We start from the raw sequence: 16265 nt of genomic DNA, 5'->3' as shown, positions 1-16265 counted from the left end.
TCCAAATGTTTCCAAGCAGTTTGGGTAGAAGCTAGTTATTAGCTATTTTTGTTGTAGACTTTAAATGTGGGTTTTATATTTGACACAAATAAGTGTGGTCAGGGAAATCCCATTGGAAAGCTGCTTTGGATGAGCTGTACCTAACACCATCAAGTTTACCTCCTAGTCAAAGTAAATAAGTGCCTTGAAAAAGTATTGGCCCCTTTCTCATATTCTTATTTTTGCAACGTTTCCCGTTTTGCATCGTTTTTCATTTGAGGCTACTTTTTCACGGCACTGTAGCTGAAGTAATTGTGGTGGTCTTAAAACAATTGTGAGCTGTCCCATCCATCTCCCAAGTGCTCTCTGGAATCTGGGAAGTTCATACTGATTGGTGATGTGCAATGCACTGACTGGTCATTGTTGTTGTAGATCACAACCAAAGAGGAGGTTCACTCCAAGCATGACACTTCCATCAAAACTGAACTGGAGCCCGAAACATTCAAACCAAACCTGAAAGAGCCAAGTGATCTCCTGGAGGCCGATCAGATTGAGAAGGTATTGTACCTGCTGCGTCTTCACATACACAAACATCAGTTTTTAACTGTGAGCAAACCAGAACACAGTGGAACTTCCAACTAATGTACTTTTTTTTCGGAGAAAGCTAGTTTACTTCAGATATAAAACACTTTCACATAGAAAATAATGGAAATGGGAAATTATCTGTTCAAGTCTCAATCTGATGTCATTGTGAGACCATTATTAACTATCAAGGCATTTTTAGCATTGACTGACACAGAAGTAAAAAATTAAACCTTGACTTTACTGGTGAATAACAGGGATAATTTGAAGCCGATTTGGGTTTCCAGCTTACCTAGATAGACGAGTGGTTCATAGGAATTATACCCACAAATCATTATTTTGTGTCATACCTATATCGTGGCCAGAAATTTGTATATTGTAGCCACAGTTTAGTATTTTTTGGTCACATCTGACAGTGTACTGTCACTCTATAACACAATGTAGTCATGCACATTAAACCTTCTCACCTCCCTTGCGTGTGAGCACCGTACCTCAGGAAATAAACAATTACACATCTGCCCTCTGTCCTACTGCTTTGTGTTCAGTCGATGCTTGTGCCGGATTATTGTCAACAGTGTGGATGTAACGTGATGATTTCCCTGCCCAAGCGCAGAAAGAGAGAAGACATTTTAACACCACCACTGCCGAAGTGACAATTCCCTCCGACATGACAGTTGACAGACAGCTAAAAATGTGTGAATGCTGAGACATGCTTTACCAAAGCTAAAAAAAAAATAAAAATTAATGACTGTAATCTTTAATTAATCACAGCTCGAGCAATCACCAGATGCAAACATAACATGTCTCCATGGAGCTGTGAGCAGCATAGGTTTGACATGAGCAATGTGACCGAATGCTTTGTACATGCTAATTTGGTCACTAAATAAGAGTGAGGATGGCTGACTTTTCTGAACACTTGCAGAATGGTTAAACGTTAAACTATACTTTATTGGAGCAGAAAATCCACATCACTAGGAGAAACCTGGTACCTAAGAAATAGCCAGTATATATCTGGGTCACCAACCCTGAGTGTTGCTCCATGTGTTTGTAGACCCTGCAGGCATTTTGCTTTTTTTTTCCACACACTCACACACCTCCAAATGAGTCCCAGTTGGCACATTGACCGATGGATTGCCAATATGTGACTTCCTATAACCACCCTGAGGACATGACTCAGGCAGTGCAGAGGCGAGCCTCATCTGCTCGTGGCATCATTTTCAGGCCGCTCATTACAGCGCCACAAGCAGAATGTGCTGAACCGACAAGAAGAGGCCACAGACTGATGAACTATTAGAGAGTGAACACAATGTTAGGAGGCTGTTGTACCGTACAGTACAAGTGCCGCAGTATTCTGTAAAAAGTAAATATTTAGCGTTTACCCAATCTTTAAAAGAGTTGGTCGTTCCATGCATTGTCAGCCAGCCTTTTCTCACCAAGTAACAAAGTTCTTGTTAAGCCTAAGTGTCGGCAGCGGGCGCACTCATGTGGTGCACCACTTCCCTTTCTCCGGGCACATCTCTAGCTGTTTGCAGCCATGTTACTCTTCTCTAAATGGCAGATGGTGTTAAAAGGTCGCTGCAGATTTAATTGAGCATTGGTCGTTGCAGCCTTTTTTAGTGTTTCATTCCCTTTTCTGTCTCCCCTTTTCTATTACGTAGCTTGCAAGGAATCTTCCACCACGGACCATCGGTTACCCCTGGACGTTAGCCTTTGGCACATCGAAACATGGCATGAGCATCAAGACTCTGTACAGAGCCATGCAAGGACAAGACACCCCAGTGCTCATGGTCATTAAGGACAGTGACGGACAGGTACATGTTGAAATTAACAGTTTTACTACACTGCTGCATTATTGGACCTATAATTGGAAGTCTTGTCTTAATTTTTTTATTTTTTTTTCTCGAAGGTTTTTGGTGCCCTAGCATCAGAGCCCTTTAAAGTCAGCGATGGCTTTTATGGCACAGGAGAGACCTTCCTCTTCACCTTCAATCCAGAGTTTGAGGTACACGCTGTCCTTTAATTACAAGCTTTCTAATGTGCAAACTGGCTATATCGACTTGGCCAAAGCCCGAGCTGTAAGAAGCAGCACCGTGCTACTCCATGTTGAAGCATTTGTTAACACCCATGGTGCCCTGTACACCTACCTGCCAGGCTATCACCTAATGACTCAAAACTTAAACAAGCTGGCAACCAACAATTTAACAGAGCTTGATTGTGCTTTTTATTTTCCTCAAGGTCCTCAGGAAAAAAATATGGCTCTCAAGCTGGGGTTTACAAAATTGGGGCGGCCCAAGCTCTTAATTTTCTCTGACCCACACTTGTTCCAAACCCTGATCTGAAGAGACATGAAAATTGTCAGAAAGACTTTACATACATTTAGTGGTAAAGGTGATCATTTACACACACGGCACATTACAATGCAAGTGATATTTCCATTTCTCGAGGTTGTTTTGTTTTGTTTTTAATTGTTAACCGTGATTAACTTAATTTTTACAATGATTTAACGGTTAAGATTGTTCAAATGTTACTTAAAACATGCATAAAACAACATTTTAAATGGCAACAATGCAACCTAGAAGTGATTTGTTTTTTCGTATTAATAACTAGAGCTGCGAGCAGCTATTAAGGGCCCTCGCACCCCTGGCCACATTGGGGTACTGGCACATTGAAGATCCATTGAATAGAAACACTCACCACACTTTTCAGAGTAATATTTGCGTAAAACCGTACATCGTTTTCATTCCACTTCACAATTATATGCAGCACAAAACAACAGCGGGGCAAACAGCATGTCGCCAACGCAGCTGCGTTTGACGATATGAAAAGCATTTAATATATTTTCATCTTTAATATGTTTAGATGAGACACCCAGAATTTGAAGTCAATCGGATAAAATCTGGAGGAGGAGCTTGTTTTTCTGCATGTTTACACCCACAAAAACAGCAGGACACAAAATAAACAACTAAAGTGAGGAAGTGAGGCGCTGTACATATAGCACCAGCAGCAAGAACTTGTGTGTGCCAAATTTACCAGTAGGTTGCACTACGACTATGAGTAAATAATTGTAGATGTCTTGGACTATTATCTAATGTGTGACTTCTTGAAAAGGAGTAGTTTGTTAAAATATGACTACTATAATAGGTGAAAAATAGGTCAGAATTTCCAGAACTTCCTGTTGGGTTAAGGGTATGGCTCCAAGAGACTTTTTTTGTTGGTCTTGGACTGTTCCATATGCTTCCTAATTTTGGAGACATTTGTGGAACGAACGGCCGGCCAGGTCTGCTTTTTTGAATATATATTCGGGGTGCTGCTGAGCCATTTTTAAGAAAATGCACAAAAGACCTGTAAAATATTGAAATGTTTGCCAGGCTTGATGTTTGTACAAAGTTTCGGGAGTTTCCATGAATGTTCATATGCTCAAAAAAACATTGGTTTCTGGCTGAACAGTGCGGCGAACAGCATGTTGCAACAGCATTATAAAAAATGTAAAGCTTTTGATCAATTTCATCTTCAACATTTTTAGATGAGACACCCAAAGTTTGATGGCTGTAAAAGGTGAAAAATGGGGGAAATTAGTAAATTCAAAATTGCAGACTTGCTGTTGGGTTTTGGGTCAATTTTGGTCGACTTAGGTGAAAAGTACAGCCGGGTCTGCTGCTTTGAAAATTTAAAGGGAGCACTGCTGAGCCTTTTTTTTTTTTTTTTTTAATTCTTATTATTTTTTAAACTAGCACCAAAAAGCTGTAAAATATTGAAATATTTGCCAGGCTTGATGTCTGCAAAGTTTCATGAGTGCATGCATGTTTAGACCCTTAAAACAATGTTGGTTTCTGGGCGAACAGCCTGTCGCCACTGCAACAGCGATATATGAAATTGAACGCGGCTGGTAATTTTTTATCTTTGACATCTTTAGATGAGACACCCAAAGTTTCAAGTCAATCGGATAAGACTGCTGTAAAAGGTGAAAAATACAGAAAAATTTGAAAATAAAAAATGGCGCACTTCCTGTTGAGGTTAGGGTTTCAAAACTGCACACAAAAACTGGAAAATATAGAAATATTCGCCAGGCTTCATGCGTGTACAAAGGTGCATGCGTTTTCTTGCATGTTTAGACCCTCAACACAGCATTGGTTACTTGCCGAACAGTGCGGCCAACAGCATGTCGCCACGGCAACAGCGTGGCACTGAATGAAAAGCTTTTAATAATTTTCATCTGCAACAGCTTTAGATGACACCCAAAGTTTGAAGTTGATAGGATTACGTCTGTAGGAGGAGTTCATTAAAATATGACTTCTATAAGGGGTGAAAATTAAAAGTAAATTAAAAAATGGCAGACTTCCTGTTGGGTTTAGGGTCTTGGGCTGTTAAATATGCCTCCCAATTTTTCTAGACTTAAGTGAAACGTTCGGTTGGCGCTATTTGTACGATTCATTTTTATTTCCCCATACATCCCTTTAAGTGGGGACTGTGAAATTTTGAAAAGATATGACCATCTGGAGTGAAGTTACAACACGTTTTGATGTCACGGCGAATCATCAGAATTTGTCACGCCCTCTTCCTAAACGTCACAACGTCTTGAGGGTTAATTGACCACTTTTCGAATGGATCTGCTCAATGTGCTCTGCGCAGTAAATTGAAATTTAAAGGAAGATAATTGTTGTCGCCATTATGTAGCACTATATGTAAAACAAAATATTGTCATTCAGATGTCTTCAGGGCATGACTAGTAAGAAACATGTCGTTTGGCATTTTTTGGCGCATGTACAGGAGAGTTAATGAAGCGTTTTGTGGTGAAGGAAATTTGATATGCAAAATTTGATGCCCCGCCCCCATCATATTGTATGGCTAAATGAAAAGCTTTTAACTTTTAATGTCCCAGGTCTGGAGATGCTACACACCAAGCTTGAAGCCAGTCGGATAAAAGCTGTATGTAGGACAAGTTCGTGAAAGTATGACCCCTGTGAATTTTGAAAAATGGTCAAAAAAGGGCCAACATTTTATTTTCCAAAAAATTATAGCTCACTTCTTGTTCATTTGAGGATTTGATTTCTCTGACTTTTTTGTACATCCCTGGGAGATACACGTGCCGACCAATTTTGGGGGAGATGAGTTGATGGTATTAGTGATGAGGGGGACCAAGGACATGAGGCAAGATTTTCTTTTTAACATAACATTTATAATTGTGAAAACGTTGACAAACTACATGCAGCGCCGTATTGGTGGAGGTCAGTATTCTACTAAGGGCAATTCTTTTTAGATAATACTGAAATTGTGGCGCATTATGAAGCGTAAAATACGACAAGCCGGAGACCCCGGACTGTTGGAACAGCTGAAGCTGTACAACAAGCAAAGCTTCAACAATAAGTGTCCTCAGTTCCCAAACGTTTGTTGAATGTTGTTAAAAGAAAAGATGATGTAACACAGTGGTAAACATGACCGTGTCCCAGCTTTTTTGGAACGTGTTGCAGCCATAAAATTCTAAAAAATGTAATGATTATTTGCTAAAAACAATCAAGTTCATCAGTTTGAACAGTAAATATCTTGTCTTGGTGGTGTATTCAATTAAGTTGAACATGATTTGCAAATCATTGTATTCTGTTTTTATTTGTTTAACACAACGTCCCAACTTTGGGGTTGTATAACTTCAGTAGGGTGTGAGTTTGTTCAATTTTATTGTCTGTATGATCTGATGTTTATTCAGGTGGCGCATACAGTATGTTGTTCTTGGGTTAATGAGTCTTTCAAAGATCTTATTCAACAATGTCAACAAGGATATGTCGTGCAATAGCATCTGATATACGCACTGTTGTGTCTACAACAGGTGTACAAATGGACAGGCGACAACATGTTCTTCATCAAGGGAGATATGGACTCCTTAGCTTTCGGTGGCGGAAGGTGAGGTCACGCTGGGGAGTTTGGAGCAGTGGGAAACATTTGCAGCAGCACCCAACTTAATTTTCTTCTCTTCTAGCGGTGAGTTCGGTCTATGGCTGGATGGAGACCTTTACCATGGCAGGAGTCACTCGTGCAAAACATTCGGGAACCCTATGCTGTCTAAAAAGGAGGATTTCTATGTGCAGGACATAGAGATCTGGGCTTTCGAGTAACTGCGCACGTACACCACAGGGGAAACAGACAAGTCCTGCATTAAGGCAGAGAGAGGAGTGGTCCTCCTTAGAACAAAGGCAATGTCCCAACCCCCGAACGGCACATCACCGGGGCTCCCCAGGCCGGAAGCCAGCTATCGGGTGCTTGTTGTGCGTTACTACCGAAGTTACTCTGGAGCTTTTTTTTTTTTTGTGAAAAACTACCTTCGTGTGTATCTTGTTACGGCCTCGTGCAAGCGTAGGGGGGAGAGTCGAGCGGCGGGATCTCAGTTTCGAGTCAGTGTAAAAGGGATCACGAGGGGGACTGTGCTGCCCTATTTGGTCCAGACAGGTCTCCCCAACACCCACTCACCTTTGTCCATTCAGTAGGACGTTACTCACTGTGCATCGGGGAGGAAGAAAGAAGAGAAACACATTCCTAACCATGATGGCATCGTGTCCAAAGTGAGACTAGTGGTAAAACAGGAAGTGGTACAGTCATACTGAGGGGAGAGATTTGGCTTGTTGATTTTGTTCCATTTTGTTTTCCTCCCACAGTCCAATTCCCGGTCCTCCTCTCGAGACTAAACTAATAGAGTATATTGCGTGTGGTCGTCCTCCTGCCGTTCACTGTCCTAGCACATCATCTGAAAGCACATAGCTATAACCAGATCAGCCATCGTCGTAATATTCTGTTCAGTGGGTGTACGTGTGAGTCCAGCTAACACCGGCTGTACTGTTAGTAGACAGTAACGTGTTGCAATAGATTTTGTGGAATATGCAAATAACTGTCCTGTGACCTCAAATAGCCCCGCCAGGGCCCGCGGCACTTTGGCCGCCACCTAGCGGCGCTTTCAAGAGAGGAACGTTGTAAAGCTTTTACGTCTTCTTGATAAACTATTGCTTTTCTGGGTATCAGTTGAAAAGCCCGAGACATGGTAAACCGTTTTACATGCATATATGACAATTATATATCAGTATGTATGATTATATGGAGGTGTATATAATCATATATATTTTGCTGTTAAGTGTGACAGTGATCTATTTGTGCTGACATTTCAGCTGTTACAATATAATGTATATTACCCTGTAAATGATGCTCTATAAATATATATGACGAAGTGTGGATTGGTGGGTTTGCTTCTAGCACTTTAATCTGGTGTAAAAGCATCAAGGCCAGGTTCTTAGATTCTATTAGCTGTAGCTGTACAGTACTTTTTTGTTTAGATCCATAAGATGGTAACTGTTAGCAGAAAGCTTGCGGCTAGCGATATCAACAAGGTTATGCTGCCCTAACACTCCGTGTCTAAAACGAGGCTCACACTGAGATCGGAAGCGGGGTGGAGTGTGGTTCAGTGCAGTGGCGAGGGAACAATTTCTCTGCTCGTGGCCTGCCAGGTGAGTCTCAGACAGGTAGGTATGCTGGCAAACGGACCTGGGGCGCTACCCAAACCTCACCCAACACCACCCCTTTCTGGTCTTCCACACCAGTATTTGTGTCCTTGTGGACAGTCACAAAGAATAATATGAATAATTCTTCCAATTATTCCACCAGAATACCATGTATCAGTGATGTATAAATTAATAAAGATAATTTAATGGTTATAACCAGGGTTATGTCTGCATTCGTCATTCATTCATTGCATGTTTAGCACTTTTTTAATATCTTTTCTGAAATTTAGCCATTGGGCTACTTGATAGATGTTGAAAATAGTTGGTAGACTACTAAAACACTCGTGGCAATGGTCCGCCCCACCTCTTAACTCACGATAGGCTCCTACTTTCATACGATGCTAAACAAGATTAGTGGTTTAGAAAATGGGTCGAGGACTTAGAATTAGTATTCATTAACTATATGCAGTGTTCGGGTGTAACTAATTGCATGTATCGTCGAGTGGGCCGAAATACCCGCTGAGGGGTGCAGAAGTCTCATTGAAAGTTACAAAAGTTTTTCTCATAATAGTTATGGACTTCTAACGTTTTGGAAAAGAGCTCAAATGGTTGGTTTGTCAGTTAAATGGTTCATCCAAAGTAAAGACTTTCAATGCTGTCAAGTCCAAATTTCCAATATGAAGCAGTAGTGACTACAGTAAAAGGGCCCTGCACCAAAAGACATGTTGACTGCTAGACATTAAAACATTACTAAAATAGTGGTTGTAACATAAAAAAAAAAAAAAAAACTGTCACAAAATTCAAATACCAGAAAAGTGTTTAATTTTAGGGGGTGGGGGCAAGTTTTTTTGTCCATTGCCTGGTTCATGACTTGAAATTGGAGGCACAACAACAGCAGGTTTCTCCACGTCAATATAAGTACTGTAGTTGTTAAGGCAAAGTCATTAGGTGCAATATTCACTAAGTGTTTGCTGATGCTGAAGACGTGAAAAAAAACAACATATCTTTGCAAAGTCTTGCTCGATGTTGACGTTTGGTCTTGGTCCCTGTGCACCCACGGTTCAGTACACCAGGTACTTGAGCTCAGAGTAGATGAGGGGAAACATGACCGTGCAGGCCCGGAAGACGATTGCTCCGCTTTTAAATAAAGCTCTGTGTTTGGTGCGCCAAGACTCGGACTTGAAGTTGAAGTAGATGGCGTACAAGGCCACAGCAAAGAAGTGTCCAATGAGGATCATTGGTTTGGGTGACAAACTGGGGGGAGGGAAACATTTGTAGTTCATTGACAAGTATGTAATAAGTGTAATACTACTAGGGCAAGTAAACTCATTGTTGTGTACAGATGGTGTAATATTATTATACACTGAGAGGAGTCCAATTGGTCCATCGATGCACTCTCCTCCAAGTCTGAAGTAGTGAAAGCAGGCTTTCCTCAGCTCATGCAGTGACTCTTAAGTCAAAACACACCAAAATGACAAATTTGACCTCCATATACACTGTCATATATGTCAAACTCAAGCCCGGGGGCCAAATTTGGCCCGCACGACCATATCAAACTAATATTACAAATCCCAGAATGCTTTGCTAGTATGATGGCCCATCAGTCTTGACCGGCGAGCGTCCCTTCCCTTTCTGTTGTTGTCGTTAGCAACTACGCTACCAGCCTCCTCGAGCAAATTTACACTTCGCCTTTCCAAAAATAGAAAAGAAAGAGAGATGGAAAACGGTTAACTTGCAAGACAGGTGGGAGGCAGATAGTCTGTTCACTAAAGTAAAAGACAGACCTGTTTGCAATGTGGCTGGAACAAAGAATAGAACATAATTGAATTGTTTTTGGTTTTTTTAAATGTTTTCTGTTGTTCCTAGGCAGGGACTGTTAATAGTTTGGATTTTTATATCAGGACATTCTTAGTTTTTTGGGGGTTGGCCTTTGAAAAACGATTTCCATCAAAATGAAAGGTAGTTGGAGCTAAATAAATAGAAGATGGAGAGACAGACAATTCCATGTTATCTATTATACAAATGCCACGGGTGTCTTCTATCGCAAATTTGATTTCTCATGTTTATTCCAGATTCAGTGTTAAAGCAAAATTTAAGTTTGCTGTCATATGATAAACCTTAACGCTACATTTCTGCAGACACGGGAACCATGCACGTCGCAGTGATCTTTCATCAAATATCGAGTTTGGGCCGCGACGACGTCCCAATTTTGAATTTTGGCCCACCGGGAATTTGAGTTTGACACCCCTGCAAGTATGTGCAAGCTAATAATAGTTGTGGGATAGAGATGCTCACCGTCTGTGGCTGCAAACAGCTCGTACAGGGCCTGGGCCAACACGTTCACCACAAAAGAATGTGATGACTTGCGCTCCCAGTGAAATCTTTTCTTTGCCTGTTAGGTGGAAAAGGGCCAATTTAACATAGAAAAGAGGAACAGAACACTGAATGTAGAATGTCGTTGAGGTTATGATCGCAGAGGGTCTCGCTGTTAATTGTTGGAACCTTTTTAAGGTGCGAATGTGAATTGCTGTTGGTCTATATGTACGCATTACATCATGCGACTTGCGGTCGAATAGAAAATGCCGACTGGCAATTATAGGGCTGCGCGGTGTCGGCTTTCACCCGCAGCAGGGCTGTGTCGTCGCACAGGTCGGGAATGTCGCGCAGCAGGCTCCTCCAGATGCGGACATCGTTGAGAGCGACGCTCATCCCTCCTCCAGTCAGAGGGTGCCTCATGTTGTAAGCGTCACCCAGGAGCAACACGCCTGCACACCACAAAAATAAAAAATCAATCAATCAAGCTCCTCCTCCTTCATCCTTTAGCACATAGAATCTTTTCGAGAGGGGACATAAAAATAACTTCGATAACTACCTGAAGGAAACAATGCCACAAAGCACAATACTGCCATCATAAATACCAGAACAGATACAGATGAGATGTGCTAAAAAATACAAAACCAGGCCGGTATATCCGCGACCTACTTCCGCATTCGGCAAAGCAGGACTTAAGCACTACCCCCCCCCCCCCCCCAGCTCGGGTGAAGGACTAAGGTGTTGAACAAAAGATGAAACATATTCAATGTCTAGGCTTCATTTGTGTTTACATATACATGTACCAACCCGGCCCCTATCCCCCGCAAATAACCAAAATCTGTGAATAATTGACACTAATTATAATTGGATTGATTTATAGATATTATTTATAACTGTTAGCACCGTGAAACCATATATAAGTTTCTTCGCTTCATCATAGTAGTATATATACACAAAACAAATTGATGAATAACTAGTTCAATATGCTGTTTGACCAACTGTTGTTCTCTCCAAGCAACAAGCGGAAACGGACAGCGCCATGTGAGTCGGCACCTGACTTGTTGACGGGAGAGGGAGGGAGGAAGCTGGCGGGCATGGACCTGACACGATCGTTCTGCAGCGCCTCCATGAAAGGTTCCTTTAAATGCGCTGAGGAGACAAGAGAGGGGGGAACAACATCACTTACACGTGTTTATGGACGATTGACTCTGTCAGCTTTACATCAAATACGATAAGGACACAAACTTTTTGGATTTTTTTGCCCACAAGTTGTAGGGAGTTCATACAGACACCGCTAAGCCGTATCATTTCAATTGTTTTAGCTGAATTTGTTTCCATTTGTAGTTGGCGTTTACATCTAAATTCAACCCTCAATGAGGTCATGATTTGGGGTTCTCAACAAATGTAATCAATAAGGATTTTCAACAAGACCCAGGATTTCATTCATTGAGATGTCTTATTTTCCCACTCTTCTTCTATCCGCCAATAGCACATTGTTATTGCAATTTGTTTGCTAGCTGGACTATGAAACTTCTTCCCAATCAATTGGCAACATTCTTTTGGAAAAGGGAGACAAATGTTGGCGTGGATTTTCATTTCAGCTTTTGTCAAGTTGCATTTCCATTAAAAAAAAAAATGTGTGCACCGCCTTTACCTGGCAGCTGAGGGTATATTTTCTCCGCCAAATACTGCGGAAGGTCACGTGGCATCTCCCCTCTTATGTCCACAAGCACTCTGGTGTGGCTGGAGGAGATCTGATAGATGAGCACGGGGCTCGGGTTGGCCAGCACCAATTCGGCATGGTTAGCTTTAAACTGGGGGCAGTCCTAGGGAGATAAAAGTCTGATACGGATCGGACAGCGAAAACCAACAGATCACGTGCACCCCATCAAATGCAAAGTCGGATGTCAGTGAAATGCACCGATCCTCAAACAACACATGAACAAAAGCCTGCTGCAAATCTAAACGACAGAGAATTGCTTAGCATTAAATATGGTCGACATGTGCTACATTAGAGGCTTGTCAATTATTAAATAAGGAACAAAACTGTTGCCGGTGGAGGAATGGAGAGTATACTCTCATTTAAATCAATGGGGGAAAAGAGTCAGCCCAGGCCAACTAAACAGTACGAACAGTAAATATTGATAATGAAATGTACGTGGAAATAGAATTTTGGGAGTGGGCGGGATGTCGGCATTAAATAGGAACTGGCCACTGAAATTGGACCTCGAGTGTAAATCCAGCCGAAAGGTCAAAGAGAGAACAACACCAAGCAGTATGGGTGCGTGCACGTGTGTGCTGGGGGTTCGGGTAACAATGAGAGAACGGCACCTTCATGAGGCATCCAACAAAGTGAGAAGAAACGTGCGCTTTCCCGGAGACCAGACCCTTCCTGAATTTGGAGAAACAGCCGTCAGCCACCACTGTCAAGGCAGCGTGCACTTCCTGTAGGACGTATTCTCATCAGACACTCCCCCCCCCAAAAAAAAATATACATACACGGACGCTAATCATAATTTGCTCTTGTCACCTTCACGTCCCCGGTGTGTTTGTCCTTGTATTGAATTCCGGTTACACAGCCATCCTCCTCCTCCAAGCTGGTGACGTTGCCTTCTATAAATGTGGCACTAGGGGACGCAAACAGAAACAGGATTGTGTGCACAGGAATAGCAACAGGCGGATGAATTGACTCAGTGATGATTATTAGTTTGTTTGGAGGCACTGTGGCACTAGTACACTTTTTGTAAGACAATTCAGCACACTAGCAGAACGACTGTGTCTTACTGGTAACAATTCGTACTGTATGCATGTAAAAGCCATTAGCAGCGTATGATCCATGCACTACTGGTGCTTTGTTTGTCCACACTAGTGAGGCAATTCAGCACACTTGCAGAATGACGAGGACGCACTAGTAGAACTACTACAACGAATGACATTCTAAAATTCGACATACATAAATATATACACCCCCCCCCAAAAAAAAACAACAAATGTATGGTGTACATTTGCATTTTCATGAGGAGTTTTCTCTCAATACTTACTTGGGCTCCGCTTGGGCAGCCCTGCGCAGACCCATGATGAATCGGCCATGATGGAAAGCACGTCCGCATTGGACGTTCTCCTCGGCCTGAGGGTAGGGGATCTCCACCTCCGAGCTGCTCTCCATGTCATGGATCACGTAACCGTTCACCAGATGGGCGTCGAGACCCTCCACCGAGCCTGGCGGGGGGGGCGACGTGTGAAGGTTTCTTTGGGTTCGGGTGAATACCGCGTTACGATATGAGCGATGGTAACCGCTTGATTGGTTGCTCTGATGAAAGCGGCAATGCTGTATGGAGTAAAATGACTCATTCAAAGTCACCATCGTGACATGTTGTTCATTTCCTTCTTGCCGCAACTTCGGCATAAAGTGTGTCGTGTGTGATTTGATACTTTTTCTTTGACATTTCCTTCAGGAATCTGTGAGCCGAAGAGCCACGATGAGGCAGCCATTTTTGCCTTCGCACAATAACGGATGTGAATAAATATGTATAAATTTGGGAACCTGTCCTAACTATTGCATGTCTTTCGCGTTATTACGATCGTATAAAGACGAGCGTGTAATGGGTTTAATGATTAGTTGGCACCTTGTATCAACAATGTTTGAAGGGCAACACGTAAATTGTGCAATTTACATGATTATTTAGAAGCCGTTTATGTCTTTACCGTTATGCAACAAGTGTATTTAAGTGGGCCAACACCATTTGCTCACGTGAAAATAACCTTTATACTCATATTTGATTGTATGTCATTTCTGTTTTATAATAAGTCCCCATCTTCACCGATTGGCTGGGAGAAATCACATGGGTCTACTGTCTTCAAATGTGTATTTACGTTACGTTAATCTACATACCTACTAATCTAAATATCTACAGTGCGCGGACTCTCGTTCCAATCCTACTGTTTTCCAGGAAGCCAGTGTTGAAAAATGTAACAGATCTGAAAACCTTTTACACAGTAACAGAATCAAGTGCGCGCAAATGACAAATGACAGGTTATCAGCTGAGTTCGGTACATACGGCAACAACCAGAAGAAAGCCTTCAGAAGCTCCGTGCTCAGTATGAAGCGCTCGCAGGTCACTGACCTTCCAGGCCCAGCTCTTTGAGCGCTCTGTAGCCTCCAGGCTGCAGCAGCTCCCCCACTATCCTGTCAGGCTCCTTCAGGTCCCTCTCCACCACCGTCACCCTCCGACCATCCCGCGCCAGGACGGCCGCCATTGCCGAGCCCAGGACGCCGGCCCCCACTATCGCCACATCTGGCTCGACGTCTGCCCCGAGCCCCGTGGAGCAGCCGCCTTGTGAGGTGGAGGTGGAAGCGGAAGATCCACTATCCACTTGTTTCCGTCTTCGTAGCCTCTGAGAGGGAAGTGAAGGAAGACATAACATACAGCGGGGAGGGATAAACACTTACATGCCTCAGTTTTAAGGTTGCCGCTGGGTACACGTCGAGTACCGTCAGGAAACTAAATACAAAACAAACTGCTTATGTCTTGTGTCAACAATAACAGATTTCACGACATTTTAAACGAGTGGACAGTTTGAATTGGATCTTTTTCGGAAAGCGCAACATTCATAGTTGGTCTTCTTTTTAGGAAATGAAGGATGCAGACATGTGCGACAGTAACAGTATGAACTATTACATTTTTTAATTATGCTGGAAGGCTTTTTTTTTTTTTTTTTTTTTTTTTTTACTTATTTATTTTTTTTTAACAAATGGCTAGCAATTACAGTATGTCGGCTCTGGCGGCAGTGTCAATTTATGTGCACTGCAAAAACTCAAAATCTTACCAGCAACATTTGTCTAATTTCTACTCTAAACTGATCTGATTCCATTTAAAATAATACTCCTCGCTCAAGAAGCCACTTCCATTTGTTTCAAGCTCATTTTACATATTTGCACGAAAAGCAAGTTACTTTTCACATGATGGCCTGGAGGAAAATCTCACCTTTCGACACGTGCTGTCTGCATTCCGACTCCTCTCTGGTGGACTTTGAGGGATGAGATGGTGGATGAGAGGCAAGAGGGCCAAGAGGCTCAGAGCGGAGCGGAACACCTGAGCGGCCGAGCTGAGCGTGCGGCCGTGGAAATATCGGAAATAAGACAGCAGCAGCCCCGCGGACAGAAATAAGACGAGAGCTGTTACAAGTTCCCTCTGAGCCAATGTCCAAGCCGCTCCGGATTTTTTGTACAGATACGTGAAGCTGGCGAGTCCCAAAAAAGTCCACATCGCGGAGATTTAAACAAATATATATATATATATATATATATATATATATTAAGAAACAAATTGAATTTTTTTTTTGACCGAATTAATCTTCAATGTTCAATCGGGGTGCTCCACAACGCAAATGTCTTTTTTTTTTTTTTAAACTCACGTTAATTCATTAGCATGCCAAAACGAGGGACGCTGAATATCATCAAACAATGACAGAGACGCTGACCCTTCGGATTGGCTGCCTTCACAGCGCTCTCCCGACGCCACCAATCAGATCAGACGCACGAGTGAGCAGAGCTCACGCTATGTGCCGATTGGACGACAGTGGCGACGTCGGCACTCCGCGCGCTTGCTGATTGGACAGTTGACTGCCAGGGTTAGTAGTATGATGTGATGTCAGGAGAAAGGTGCGCGTTCACAAACTGCTGCAATACCGGAAAAGACTTCGAAGTGCGCCGGCGATTGGAGAGCAAATCAAATGGATAAATGCACGATCAAATGAAATGGAAAATACATGTTTTGTTTTTATGAAGCGAAGTGCCCTGCATATTTAATAAATAAAATGTAAGATTAAACTTCTGGAAAAAATTGCTTTTGTTGATTGTCCCTTGATTCCTAAACATTTTTATGTAACCATTTCAGTCTTGTAGGAATGTTA

At 42.4% G+C, this 16265-nt stretch overlaps 2 protein-coding genes across 5 annotated transcripts in view; one reads left to right on the top strand and one right to left on the bottom strand.

Annotated features, from left to right (window-relative positions):
• oxr1a (oxidation resistance 1a) overlaps positions 1-8260 on the top strand; it is a 184781-nt gene extending 176521 nt beyond the window's left edge. The window contains 5 exon segments of the mRNA XM_061673745.1: positions 412-537; positions 2220-2372; positions 2468-2563; positions 6383-6456; positions 6533-8260. Coding sequence (XP_061529729.1) covers positions 412-537; positions 2220-2372; positions 2468-2563; positions 6383-6456; positions 6533-6668 — 585 coding nt within the window. The 3' untranslated portion in view covers positions 6669-8260.
• Positions 8261-8838: 578 nt separating this feature from the next.
• On the bottom strand, positions 8839-15743 carry sqlea (squalene epoxidase a). Of its 4 annotated transcripts, none has more exons than XM_061673747.1 (11): positions 15338-15743; positions 14477-14747; positions 13394-13571; positions 12883-12979; positions 12684-12797; positions 12007-12178; positions 11406-11501; positions 10662-10804; positions 10335-10431; positions 9402-9489; positions 8839-9293 (listed from the first exon to the last, which is right to left on the bottom strand). In XM_061673747.1, exons 1-11 carry the CDS (start codon positions 15617-15619, stop codon positions 9101-9103), a joined length of 1731 nt encoding a protein of 576 aa, XP_061529731.1. In that variant the 5' UTR covers positions 15620-15743; the 3' UTR covers positions 8839-9100. The 4 variants fall into 4 exon arrangements, with proteins under 4 accessions (XP_061529731.1, XP_061529730.1, XP_061529734.1 ...); XM_061673750.1 differs by having other exon boundaries at positions 9173-9293; positions 9402-9446; XM_061673746.1 differs by having other exon boundaries at positions 8839-9489.
• Positions 15744-16265: the final 522 nt, after the last annotated feature.

This window comes from Phycodurus eques, chromosome 4 (assembly GCF_024500275.1).
Source record: "Phycodurus eques isolate BA_2022a chromosome 4, UOR_Pequ_1.1, whole genome shotgun sequence".
Classification (NCBI taxonomy): domain Eukaryota; kingdom Metazoa; phylum Chordata; class Actinopteri; order Syngnathiformes; family Syngnathidae; genus Phycodurus; species Phycodurus eques.
The sequence above is the reverse complement of the archived record's forward strand: the minus strand, read 5'-3'. Positions and strand labels throughout refer to the sequence as shown.

Coding starts and splice junctions, on each gene's coding strand:
- sqlea (XM_061673746.1), bottom strand. CDS start 15,619: ATGTGGACTTTTTTGGGACTCGCCAGCTTCACGTATCTGTACAAAAAA. Junction 12,980..13,393: donor GCTGCCCAAGCGGAGCCCAA/GTAAGTATTGAG, acceptor TGCGTCCCCTAG/TGCCACATTTATAGAAGGCA. Junction 11,502..12,006: donor AATATACCCTCAGCTGCCAG/GTAAAGGCGGTG, acceptor TTGTCTCCTCAG/CGCATTTAAAGGAACCTTTC.